The sequence below is a fragment of the Brassica oleracea genome, chromosome C6 (genome assembly GCF_000695525.1).
Source record: "Brassica oleracea var. oleracea cultivar TO1000 chromosome C6, BOL, whole genome shotgun sequence".
Taxonomy (NCBI): Eukaryota; Viridiplantae; Streptophyta; class Magnoliopsida; order Brassicales; family Brassicaceae; genus Brassica; species Brassica oleracea.
Genome location: NC_027753.1, coordinates 2,515,766 through 2,528,143, shown reverse-complemented (window position 1 = coordinate 2,528,143; position 12,378 = coordinate 2,515,766). Strand labels below are relative to the sequence as shown.

Below are 12,378 nucleotides of genomic sequence, written 5' to 3'. Positions count from 1 at the left end.
AGATTGTGAGCGTGTTCGAGCTGAGCTAAGAGTGTGTTACACAGTGCGTTGATTGTGTAACACAGTATAGCGAGTTTGTTACGAGTGATGACGTGTCACAAACTTATGGAAATAGAAGATATTGCTTGGACGTGAAGCAAAGAAGATCTTCTAGTTTGCAAGATTTTAGGAAATAGAATATTGTCTTTTTCGTGTCTACTTAATGAGATAATCTAAGAGAGTTTTAGGTTAAGCATCAAGAGAGAAAAAGCTAGAACAAGAGGTTTGTTCTTGTCGGCTACAGAGATCAAGTAACAAGTGTTTAGCTTGGGTCTCTGTGATTTAGAGATTAGAAACTGGTCTGTCGCTAGTCGTGTGTGACTGAGCATAAATCAGATTAAACAGATCTAGGGGATTGTTTAAAAGGTTTCTAATTTACAAGAAAGTGTTCTTGAAATCTCTTGTGTGTGAGTTATAATTTGGGTGTCTCTGAACTTTCAGTTTCCTTATAACTAATAGGAAACTATACATAACTTTAACAACAGAATATAAGAAACTATACGATATAGAATATATCGTAATACTCCCCCTCACGTTGGAGTGTGCAGGTCACAAACGCCCAACTTGGACAATAAAGTATTAAACTGAACCTGTCCCACCACCTTGGTTAGAATGTCTGCGACCTACTCCTTGGTACGTATGTGACGGAGATTAATAAGACCAGCTTTTATAGCGTCTCGAACCGCATGACAATCATTATCAATGTGCTTGGTACGTTCATGGAAGACTGGATTTGTAGCAATGTAGATAGCTGCTTTACTATCACAGAAGAAGCGAGTAGGAACCTGTTTGACATCGAATCCATGCAACAGTTTACGTAAAAAGTTAACTTCTTTGAGAGCATCAGACATAGCTCGATATTCAGCTTCTGCGGAAGAATGGGATACTGTATCTTGCTTCTTCGTCTTCCAACATATCGGAGAATCACCAAGTAAAACAACAAAGGCACTGAGAGAAAGACGGGTTTTGCAACAAGAAGACCAATCGGAGTCACAGTAAATGGTGAGGGACATATCTTGAGACGAGCTTAACATGATTCCTTGGCCATGAGAATTCTTTAAAAAACACACTACTCGTTGCGCAGCTTCCCAATGAGCTTCTTTGGGCGTCTGCATATACTGAGAGAGAACATGAACCGAATAACTCAACTCGGGTCTGGTATGGAGAAGATACAATAACCTGCCGACAAGCCTCCTATACTTGCGCGGATCAGCCAAGACGGGACTCTCAACCTTGCCGAGTTGATGATTCTGTTCGAGAGGAGTAGCCGCCGGCTTGCAGCCAAGGTTTCCTGTGTCGGCAATAATGTCCAAAGTGTACTTACGCTGAGAGAGAAATATACCTTCTAGACCACGACTTACTTCGATACCAAGGAAGTATTTGAGTTTTCCCAGATCTTTCATAGAGAAACACTTACTCAAATATTCTTTGAACTTTTGTACCATACGACTATCGTTACCACTGATAAGCAAATCGTCAACATATATCAACACACACAGCTGTATTCCTTTGCGACTGTAGCAGAACAATGAGTAGTCATCATAGGACTGGATAAAACCAAAATTAAGCAGCGCATCAGAGAGCTTTTTAAACCAGCAACGGGGAGCTTGCTTGATACCATATAATGACTTGCGAAGACGACAAACCTTATTGGGATGAGAATGACGAAATCCATGCAGTAGTTTCATGTATACTTCTTCTTCGAGATCGCCATGAAGGAAAGCGTTGTTGACATCCATTTGAAAAACTTCCCATTGATTTCATGCCACCAAACGAAGGAACATACGCACCGTCGTCATTTTAATAACAGGATCAAATGTTTCATTATAGTCTTCCCCTTCGACCTGTTTGTTTCCCATAACTACAACTCGAGATTTATGTCTCCGGATCGTACCATCAGTATTATACTTGATTTTATAAACCCATTGACTTCCGAGTGCAACCTTGTCAGGCGGTAGATCGCATATGTCCCACGTATGTTGTTTTTCGAGAGCAACTACTTCGTCAACCATGGAATCATCCCATACATCGATTCCAACAGCTTCCTTAAAGTGTTTGGGTTCAACTGCAGCTATAATTGCAGCTAGGAAAGCTTGTTGCTGTGGAGTAAAGTTAGAATCAGAAACATACTTTGTCAATGGATAAAGTGAATTACCTTGGCCGAAGACGAGGACTGAGACGCGGAGACCCAAGGAGCGTGATGGGTACTTGAGGTAGAACTCTTCACTGATGTATTATATGTGACATAGTCCCTGAGTTTAACAGACGGTATTTGCTGACGTTTACCCCGACCAAAATCTTCTTCAGGTGGCAGGGGACTACTATCATCGTCAGTTAGATCAGCTGCAGTTGTTATAACCTCTTCTTCGATGTCACCACTGTCCTGAACAACTTTTTCAGCCTGTAGAACTCCATCACCAGTACTACTAGAGATCGATGAATCAGCTGGCACATCAAGAGAATGATCGGCATGTAAGGAACTCCCCCTGTCCAAAGAACCAGTCGGAGCCGCTACTATGTTGTAGCTCCTGTCATCATCAACGATGTCCACCAAAGTTGTTGTTGACACTGGTTCCTTGCGTGTTGCATATGGGAAAACATCTTCCCGAAAAACCACATCTCGAGATATTATAAACTCGTTACGATCCATGTCAAACACTTTGTAACCATTTTTCCCGAAAGGGTAGCCGACGAAGATACACAAACGGCTCTTCTCACCAAACTTATCTTTGTCTTTTGCTTGGCGATGAGTGTAACAGGCAGACCCAAAGACCCGTAACTGCGTATAGTCTGGTTGAGAACCATGAAGGACCTCAAAGGGAGAGTGACCTTTATGAATTGCAGTTGGCGTCCTATTAATCAAGTAGGCTGCGGTCATGACGGCTTCACCCCAGAACGTTATAGGCAAACTCGCCTGAAATAGTAGTGCTCGGGCAACATTAAGTATGTGCCTATGCTTCCTCTCCACACGACCATTTTTCTGAGGAGTTCCAACACATGAGGTCTGATGTATAATCCATTTCTCGCAAAAATATGATGAGAGACACATAAACTCAGTTCCATTATCACTTCGCACCATCTTAACAGCTTTACCAAATTGTTTTTCTGTGTAGGTGAGAAAGTTTTTCAGAATTGTCTTAACTTCTGACTTCTCACGTCCACACTGATCGAGAGAAATCATCAACAATAGTCAGAAAATATACAGCACCACAAGAAGAATGAACACGTTATGGACCCCATACGTCGCCATGAATTAATGAAAAACAATCAACTGATTTATTAATACTGTCTGGAAAAAATTCTCGAGTTTGCTTAGCTCTAAAACATACGTCACAGACAAAAAAAGAGAACACATTTTTAATGGCTACCTTGACGCGAGAGGTTAAGGTAACACACCAAGAAGATGGCTTGGGTGTCGTAGGACACTATAGCGACTCCTAAATCGATTGGTGGGCTGGGAATGAGAGATTTCCTGAAGTTCAATGACGCTTTGCTCGCCAAGATAGGCTGGCGATTGATTAATAACCCAAGCAGTCTCTTGGGTAAAGTTCTAAAAGGAAAGTACTTCTCGTACAGCACCATCTTGCTAGCCACTGAGTCGTCTAACATGTCTCACGGCTGGCGCAGAATCTTGATAGGCCGTGATCTTTTGTTGAAGAATGTAGGATGGGCAGTGGGGGATGGAAAGTCGATTAATATCTGGCAAGACCCCTGGCTGAGTTTGAATAAGCAGGAACGTCCAATGGGGCCTCCCACCGAGCAGAGTGCTGAACTTTCTGTCGCTGATCTATTGTTACAAGTAGGAACGCAGTGGGACCGCTAGAAAATACAACTGGTCTTTCCTGCATATGAAGATCAGATTCTAACCTTGAAACCAAGCTTAACAGGAGTATCAGACAAGCTTTTTTGGCTGAGTACTAAATCAGGAGATTACTCTGTTAAATCCGGATACTATGTTGCGGTGGAAGGCGACAGGCAGAACACTGCGCCAGATAGGGAGTTTGATTGGTCCAAGAATGTCTGGAAACTGGACTGTGCCCCGAAGGTGAAGCTCTTCTCCTGGAAATTGCTCAAAGGTGCCCTGCCCGTTGGAGAACGGCTAATTGAACGACACATTGAAGTAGACCCGACATGTAAACGGTGCGGATGCAACGAATCTATCATTCATCTCCTCTTCCAATGTCAGTTCGCACAAAAGGTATGGCAGCTGGCCCCCTTCGCGACTGACATGGATTATAGCGGAACGATAGATTTATTGACGGCCTGGCCAACAATGTGCAACCAAAAATGCCTACCTCCATCAGGTATAGCCTCCGGTACTCTGTTTACCTGGATCGCCTGGGCTCTATGGAAGGCGAGGAACATACTTGTCTTTGATGGCTTCGTTGCCTCACCCGAGGAAACCCTCTCCTCCGCTATTAGACTGGCAAGAGAATGGAGTAATGATAGTAAACCAGAGACTTCTGGCAAGAAACGAAACAATCGTGAAGAAGTTCCAACACCAATTGGAGTGACGCTTGTGAGATCAGACGCTGCATGGAGTGGAAGTGAAAATGTGGCAGGTTTGGGCTGGATTATCTTTGATCCGACCGCCCACAAAGAATTCCAACAAAGAATGGAGTACATTGCTTCACCTTTAATGGCCGAAGGATTAGCCTTGAGAGAAGCGGTGCTCACCTGCCTAGATTTGGGTTTCCATAACATCAAGATGGAGTCGGATTCGGCGCAACTTATCAAGTGTCTTAGCACAGGAGAGCAAGTTACTGAGCTGCATAGTGTTGTATCGGATATCCTCTTAGTGTTGTCTGGCCTTGAGCCTGTTTCTTTTGCTTGGTTACCTCGAGAGAGGAACGTAGAAGCTGATAATTTGGCAAAGTTTGCTCTGAATGTATTTGAACCCCTGGTGGTTAGGGAGACAGTTATTGCTCCCAACTAAGTTTTTAATTAAAGTTTGTGTTTCAAAAAAAACTCTCTGTAAATGCATTAAATTACAAAAACAATTTATTTGTCATTTTTATTCTGTCGAGCTAATGCGTATGCATTAAATTTTCAAAACAAGCGTTACAAATTAAAATCAATTTGATTATTTCTGATACTCCGTTTTGATATCTGTTATGTAATTCAAATTATGTCGTATTAACACTTCTCGTGTGCTTAATGTTTGATAAAGTCTCTTGTGTAGTAATTATTTGTAAACTTTAGCTAATAAAATGATTAATATAGAAGTTTTAGGAAAAGACGAAGAAGAGCTCTTTCTCCAACTGGTTCTACTTTGTGATCAACGTTGGTGCGATGATCGCTTCCCCTGTTCTCGTTTGGATTCAGATGAATGTTGCCATGTTGGTTGGGATTTGGCCGTGGCTGCCCTCTTGTTCTTCGCGGGAAGCAACTTCTACAGGCTTCAGAAACCAGGAGGAAGTCCCATCACAAGAATGCTTCAAGTCATTGTTTGCTTCATTTCAGAAAATTCAAAGTGAAAAGTCCCTGAAGCACCTGATGCTATGAGGAGTCTTTGCTCGGGCATTGTCGCTGACGACGGTGGCATTAGGGAACTATCTAAGCACATTGCTGGTGACGGTTGTTACAAAAGTGACGACTACTGGTGGAAGACCAGGGTGGATAGCTGATAACCTGACCAGAGGTCATCTTGATTACTACTACTATTGGTTATTGGCTGTTTTTGAGTTTCTTGAATTTCTTCGCCTACCTTTGGATTGCTAAATGGTGTACTTACAAGAAAGCTACGGGGCATACATACGAAAACTTCACGACGTCTGCAATTCTTATAGAGAGATCCTATGATTCCTTTTCGGTTTGGCTCTGTTTCATGATGATATATCTTACTTTTTTCATATCTTAACTAACGTATATGCAGTAATGCATTGCATTTTTCACTAACAAAATCATATTTGATTTTTCATAAACTCACACAATAGCAGTCAGTAACATGAACATATACAAAGGTGATTTTGTAGTGAAACTATATATATTAAGATAAGTAGATCGTCTTGTTCCACTAGCTGGAACTGGTTATCTCGCATTGCAACTTGAACAATACTCCATTTGCAAGCTCTCAAGGAACCTGCAGGATTTAACAGATTAGAGATGAGAACGATGCTAAGTTGTTTGAACTAAACTAAATAAAGGGAAAGAGTGAGAAATTAAGTGAGGGTGAACATATAGCAATGATTAATAGACCCAAGTTTTGAAACTTATAACTTGGGCTTGATATGTCATGCTAACTTTGCTTTTGCATCTATAGACACATCTCTCCTCAGTGGTGTTAACTCAAACCACCAAGACCAATGTGGATGCTTTATGTGTATATTTGAAAAGCAGCAGCAGCGATGTTTGTTTCAAGCTCTACTTAAAATTTAAGAATAAAGATTCCACCTTTATGAACTCTTCGATAAATATAGAGAAAATACCTCAAACTCTCAAGACTAAAATTAGGAGAAAGATTCACAACGCATGAATCACGGCCAAGCTTTAGACACATATTCAGTTAGTTGTTCCAAAGTCCGAAAGCTTTCTTGAACTGCTTCTTCTTTTTCTTCGACGGGGGCGGAGGGAGCGAGTGTGTTAGGTTGTTGTGATATAATAATATATAAACCAAACCCAACCACTTAAAATCTCGAAAACGAACCAATTTAAATTTTGTCCGGTTCGATACGGTTCATTTAGAAATATGATCAGTTTGGTTAAGATCCCTTATATATTAACCATGTATCTTATAGATATTTATCGGTTCATAACTATTAAATCAAAATCAACATAATAAATTATTGATTATGTTTTTAAAAAGATAAATGAAACACTAAAATTTATATTTTATAATAAAATAAATATTTTCAGATAAAACACAACATATTTAGGAATTATCTTATGTTTTAAAAATATTTTTTTTTTTGAGAATTTTTATTATATTTAGTTTTAGTCAATTATCTAGTATAACATATAAATAAAATATTATTAATATATATTCATTAGTTTTTATCAAAAAAAAAAATATATATATATATATATATTGTTGTGTTAAATTTTAAAAACATTCACATATTAGAAATATTTTAGAAAATATATTTATTTGTTTGATTAGAATTTAATTGTAAACTGTTTTATATTTAACTATAAATTTTATAATAAAATTTTATTTTCAGATAACAACAGAATATATCTAAGAATTATTTTATTTTTTTAAATATGTTTTTATTTTTGAAAATTTTATTATATTTATTTATTGTCAATTATCTAATATAATATATAAATAAAATATTAAATATATATTCATTAGTTTTTATCAAAATATATAAAGTTATTGCTATGTTAAACATGAACATATTATAAATATTTTAGAAAATATTAGCATTAATTATAATTTTTTTTATACCTAACTATAAAATTTATAATAAAATATTATTTTTAGATAACAACATAATATATCTAAGAATTATCTTATGTTTTAAAACATGTTTATATTTTTGAAAATTTTATTATATTTAATTATAGTCAATTATCTAATATAATATATAAATATAATAGTATTAATAGAAATTCGTTTATAATTATTTATATTTTAGATAATTATTATTATTATTAATTTTAATAACTTATTTAATCAGATATATTTTAAATTTGTTTTTGTTTTTGACTAATTTATATATTAGATTTATTAAGGGTATCAACGAATTATTATTAATTTTTATCACTTTTTCATCAGATAGATTTGAAATTTGTTTTTTATTTTTTGACTAATTTAGATAATTTATTCTTTAAGGGTATAAACGAGATTAACCGCTCTAACTTTTAACGCGAGAGCTCCGTGACAAAAATTTACTTCTAATTTATATAATAGATTTATTAAGGGTATAAACGATTTATTATTAATTTTAATGACTTTTTAATCAGATAGATTTGAAATTCGTTTTTATTCTTTGACTAATTTAGATAATTTACTCATTAACCGCTCTAACTTGTAACGTCAGAGCTCGGTTGCAAAAATTATTAAAATTATTAAAACGATATTAAGTCGTATAACTTATAATGTATAGTTTACATATCAGCTATATATTATAAGTTATTTGGAAATTTCTTTGTACACTATATTCATTATTAATAAATCTTAGAAATCATTCAATATTCTCTTTTCAATTATATAAGATTAGAATTTCAGTTGATTAATATTAAGTTATGTGCTTTCTGTTTTTGAATTTAAATTTTTTTCATTAAAAGGTATTTTCCTATAACAACATAATATATATAGGAATTGTCTTTTTATTTCAAAATATATGTTTTTAAATTTTGGATAATTCTTTATTAATTTTAATAACTTATCTAATCATGTAAATTTTAAAAAAAAATTATTTTTTTTCAAATTTATATATTTTATTTCATTAAGGGTATAAACGATATTAACCACTCTAACTTTTAACGTGAGAACTCGGATGCGAAAAATCACTTCCCAAATAATATTATAGATACCTAAAAATTTCAAATAAAACATAAATAAAAATATTATCATTATAGTCATTTAATTAGTAATATATGTATTAACAAATAATTATAAAATGTTTATGCTCGCATGCACGGGCGAAACACATAGTTAAAGATAAATAAAAAAATATTTTTAACAACAAAACACAATGCTTTATTATATTCTGTCTACAGGCTAGCTTAATAAATTACCCCGGGTAAGACTATATATCATTTAGATGAAAAATTTGAAAATCTTTTGCACGATTTCCTTTAGCAAAGAAGTCAGCCCAAGTATTAAGTCACAAGCAATAAAAGATATAGAAATGGTTCATGCAGTTGACCAAAAATTTGAAGGAATTTTTTTTCAAAGTATACTTCATGCCAAGTTTACAGTACTGTATGGGGACTTCAATTGATATCTTTTTGCATGTCCATGAGAGTGTCACATGAAAATCTTCGAAGTGTCAAGAGAAGTTTGAAAGCGAAATTGGCAAACTTCTTGTAACACCTATGGGACTTCTTGTGACATGCAGAAAGAGTTCAGGTGAAGTGTCCATACAGTAGACTTTGCAAAACCAACCTCGCTTATCTACTAAGAAAAACTAACAAAATGGTTAATTACAAAACTAACATATGCATTGACAAGAAAACTTCACATGAAGTCTGTTTGGTAATCAGAGTTCACATGAAGTCTCCTTCGTGAAATATATCTTTAAAATTCAAAAATCAAGTGAATATTACTGATGTTAGGAGTTTTTAAGGCTCCTAAGACAAATGATTTAGTATAAAAGATTGCCGAACCAATTCTGAGAGATTTCAAAGCACTGAGAATGCAAGTACTCACTTAATCTAAGTGCAACCAGTGATTTAAAAGATTTCTAAACTAATGATTAATGTTAATGCAGTTTCAGAATAATAAAAGCGATAAATGAAGTAACTTTCTTTACTATGGGAAAAGAGAACTCATGGGCATAGAGATTAGACCTTGGGTGATCAAGTTTCGAACTAAGAATGGCAAACGATCAATCAAACTATCAACCTTAAGCTTAGACACAGTTCTAAACAAGCTCTATGTCTAGATGAATGTTCATTTACTAACACATTTCAAACATCAAAGGTCTTTGGTTGAATAATATTAAAGCAATCATTACTAACAAGTCTAAATGCTATCTTAGCACCTCTAACAACAAATGTCTTTGGCAAAGTACGCTAAAAGCTTAGAAGAGTTGTCTCAGGCATTTCATCAAACACCTTTTGGGTGGAAAATGCCTAAAGATCAACTTTTGAGAGGCCAACTCAGAAGATGCATTATGAATACTCTACTAGCAAGGACTAAGAATGATCTACACTAAAACATCCTAGCTCTAACCTAATCACCCTTAATCTCCCTAACCCATGAATTCAAAAGGTAATTACTCACTAATCTCCATGATTCCTCTTAAACCCATATTGGATTTCAGATTAATCATGTAGAGATATACAGGGAATCGATATGAAAACAACAGGATTGCAATAACAAAAATGATCAACTGAATCAAAGAGATGAACTTTCCAAGAGGTTTTTGGTGGTTTTCTTTTGATAAAAGATATTCAGCCTCCAATGGCTTACAAAAAGTACTTAAACATAGGTTTAGAAAGTATAAAACGTGCATCGTAAAATGACCAAAAAGCCCTTGATAAATCATAAGTTTGACCAAATAGACGACGCACAGCGACCTCGGCACGTCGCTCCGGGAGGTCGCTCTGGGTGCTGGGAGCGACCTCAGGTAGTCGCTGTGGGACGTCGCTCCCGGCTTGTTCGTCACTCTCAAATCGGCACAACCCGAGCGACCTCTGGGTGTCGTTGTGGTGAGGTCGCTCTGTAGCTGGAGCGACTCCGCCTTGTCGCTCTAGAAGGTCCGAAGCGAAAATGGCGAGCGACCTCGTGTTGCCGCTCTAAGAGGTAGGGCACAGCGAGTTCATGGCGTCGCTCCGGTAGGGTCGCTTGGAGGTCGCTCCCGACGCGTTTCTTCGTGTCTCGCCCCGTCAAAACGCGAGCGGCTTGAGCTGGTCGCTCTGGCTGGAGCGACTTGAGATAGTCGCTCTGGGCTGGTCGCTCTGGCTGGGAGCGACCTTGGTAGGTCGCTCTGAGAAGTCGCTCCAGGATGCTCGAACAGGGTGGATATGCCTCTAGTAAATTGGTCGTAACTCCTTCATTACATCTTCAAATGACTTGAAACCACTTCCATTAGAAAGCTAACTCAATTTGCTGTGTCTCCACAATATCTTAGCAACAGAATATTTCTCTAAAGGCTCCATCCATGCTCATATTTCACCCCCTTTTGGATCACAATGCTCCCAAACATCTCAAATCACTCCATGGCACACTCCAACACCTAATAAGGACAATGAATGCAAACTGCAACCTAGACATGGCTAAATCCTAATCTATATGATGAAAATGCTCATGGATGAATGGATAAAACAATAAAAATATGCAAGACATCAACTCTCCCAAACTTGTTCTTTTACTTGTCCACAAGTGAACTTTCTAGAACTCATAGGGAGAGAGGTTTGAAGGTGGAAGCTCATAGCCAAAAGAAATACAACTAGCACTCAATTCAACATCTAATCCAACATGAACACACTCTCTTATTACACTCTAGCTTCTCTAGGCCTATCTCAACTCATGCATACATAGATTCATTCTCATCATTCTAACCCCTTTTGTTATAAGTGATCACAAGTTCTACCCTTTTTATCATCATCTCAAAATAAAAATAAACCCCTCACATCACTCACCCAATGAACAACTGTCTTTTTCTTTTGACTCAGCCACTAAGGACTTTAATTCAGTTTTTTACATGCTCTAACTCTTTCTCATTTCCTTTCCCACCTTCTCTTTGATTCTTTTTCTCTTTTTTTTTTTTTATATATGGGGGAAAAGATTCTTTGTTACATAATCTAGAGCTTTATACTTTTTTTTTTGTCCCTAGAGTTTTCTTTTGCCCAATGAACAACATTATTTTCTTAAGACTCAACCACTAAGGACCTCTTATTCACTTTTCACATTTCTAAGCTCTAACACTTTTTATTATCCCTTCCCCACTATCTTATTGAATCTTTCTTTTTCTCTTTTTTTTTTTTAGAGGGGAAAGGTCTCAAACAATACAATCAAGAGCTTTCTTATTTTTCTATTTTAGGTCCCTAGGGATTTTCTTTCTCATGACACTATTTTGTTCATCAATCTCAACTTTATCACTTCCCAAACCCAAGATATAAACCTTTAAGGAACAAAGACCCCACTCACCATCCTAGAAGCTAGCTCAAATGATGATCCTATGCTAGCAAGAGATGAGAACAAATCCATGTCGCTCCCAATACTCTCAAGATTTTGCACATGACAAACTATCAGAAGAGGCCTCACTCATGCAATTCAATGTTTGGTCTCAAAGAATGGTTAAGGTTTTATGGTAAGGAGTGCCATTTGGGTTAACAAAGATAGGTATAAAGGAATAAGATAACCCAAATGTGTATGAGATCCATGATCAAGTACGCAAATGCTCATATGCAAGAGAGATTAAGTTCATTGAAGCCAAGTTCAAATTGGAGCTGATCTTAAGGACAATGCTAACATCAAGCAAGCAAACAAATTTCAAGAAGAGTTTTCAAGGCTCTAAGCGTGCAAGGCTTTCAAGAGATGCCTAAGCTACTTGATATGTTTAACTTGGGTGTCATTTTGAGTTCTAGACAAGAGTTCTTCGCAAGGCATTTTAAATCATTGTTCCCAATGCAAGTGAATGTAACATATATGCTTTAGCCTCAATCTTAAAAGTGCAAGTGATGCAACTACATGTTTCTTTTTGAGTTTTTCAAATTTTTCAA

The 12,378-nt window shown here is 36.5% G+C and overlaps 1 protein-coding gene and 1 long non-coding RNA gene across 2 annotated transcripts; both read right to left on the bottom strand.

Moving 5' to 3' along the window:
- Nucleotides 1-662: 662 nt before the first annotated feature.
- On the bottom strand, nucleotides 663-1,778 carry LOC106297210 (uncharacterized mitochondrial protein AtMg00810-like). The gene has a single exon (XM_013733494.1). The coding sequence runs from the start codon at nucleotides 1,776-1,778 to the stop codon at nucleotides 663-665; it is 1,116 nt and encodes a 371-aa protein (XP_013588948.1).
- Nucleotides 1,779-5,934: 4,156 nt separating this feature from the next.
- Nucleotides 5,935-6,844, bottom strand: LOC106296739. Its single transcript, XR_001261281.1, has 2 exons — nucleotides 6,468-6,844; nucleotides 5,935-6,121 (listed from the first exon to the last, which is right to left on the bottom strand). It is a non-coding gene; the product is annotated as an uncharacterized LOC106296739 (long non-coding RNA).
- Nucleotides 6,845-12,378: the final 5,534 nt, after the last annotated feature.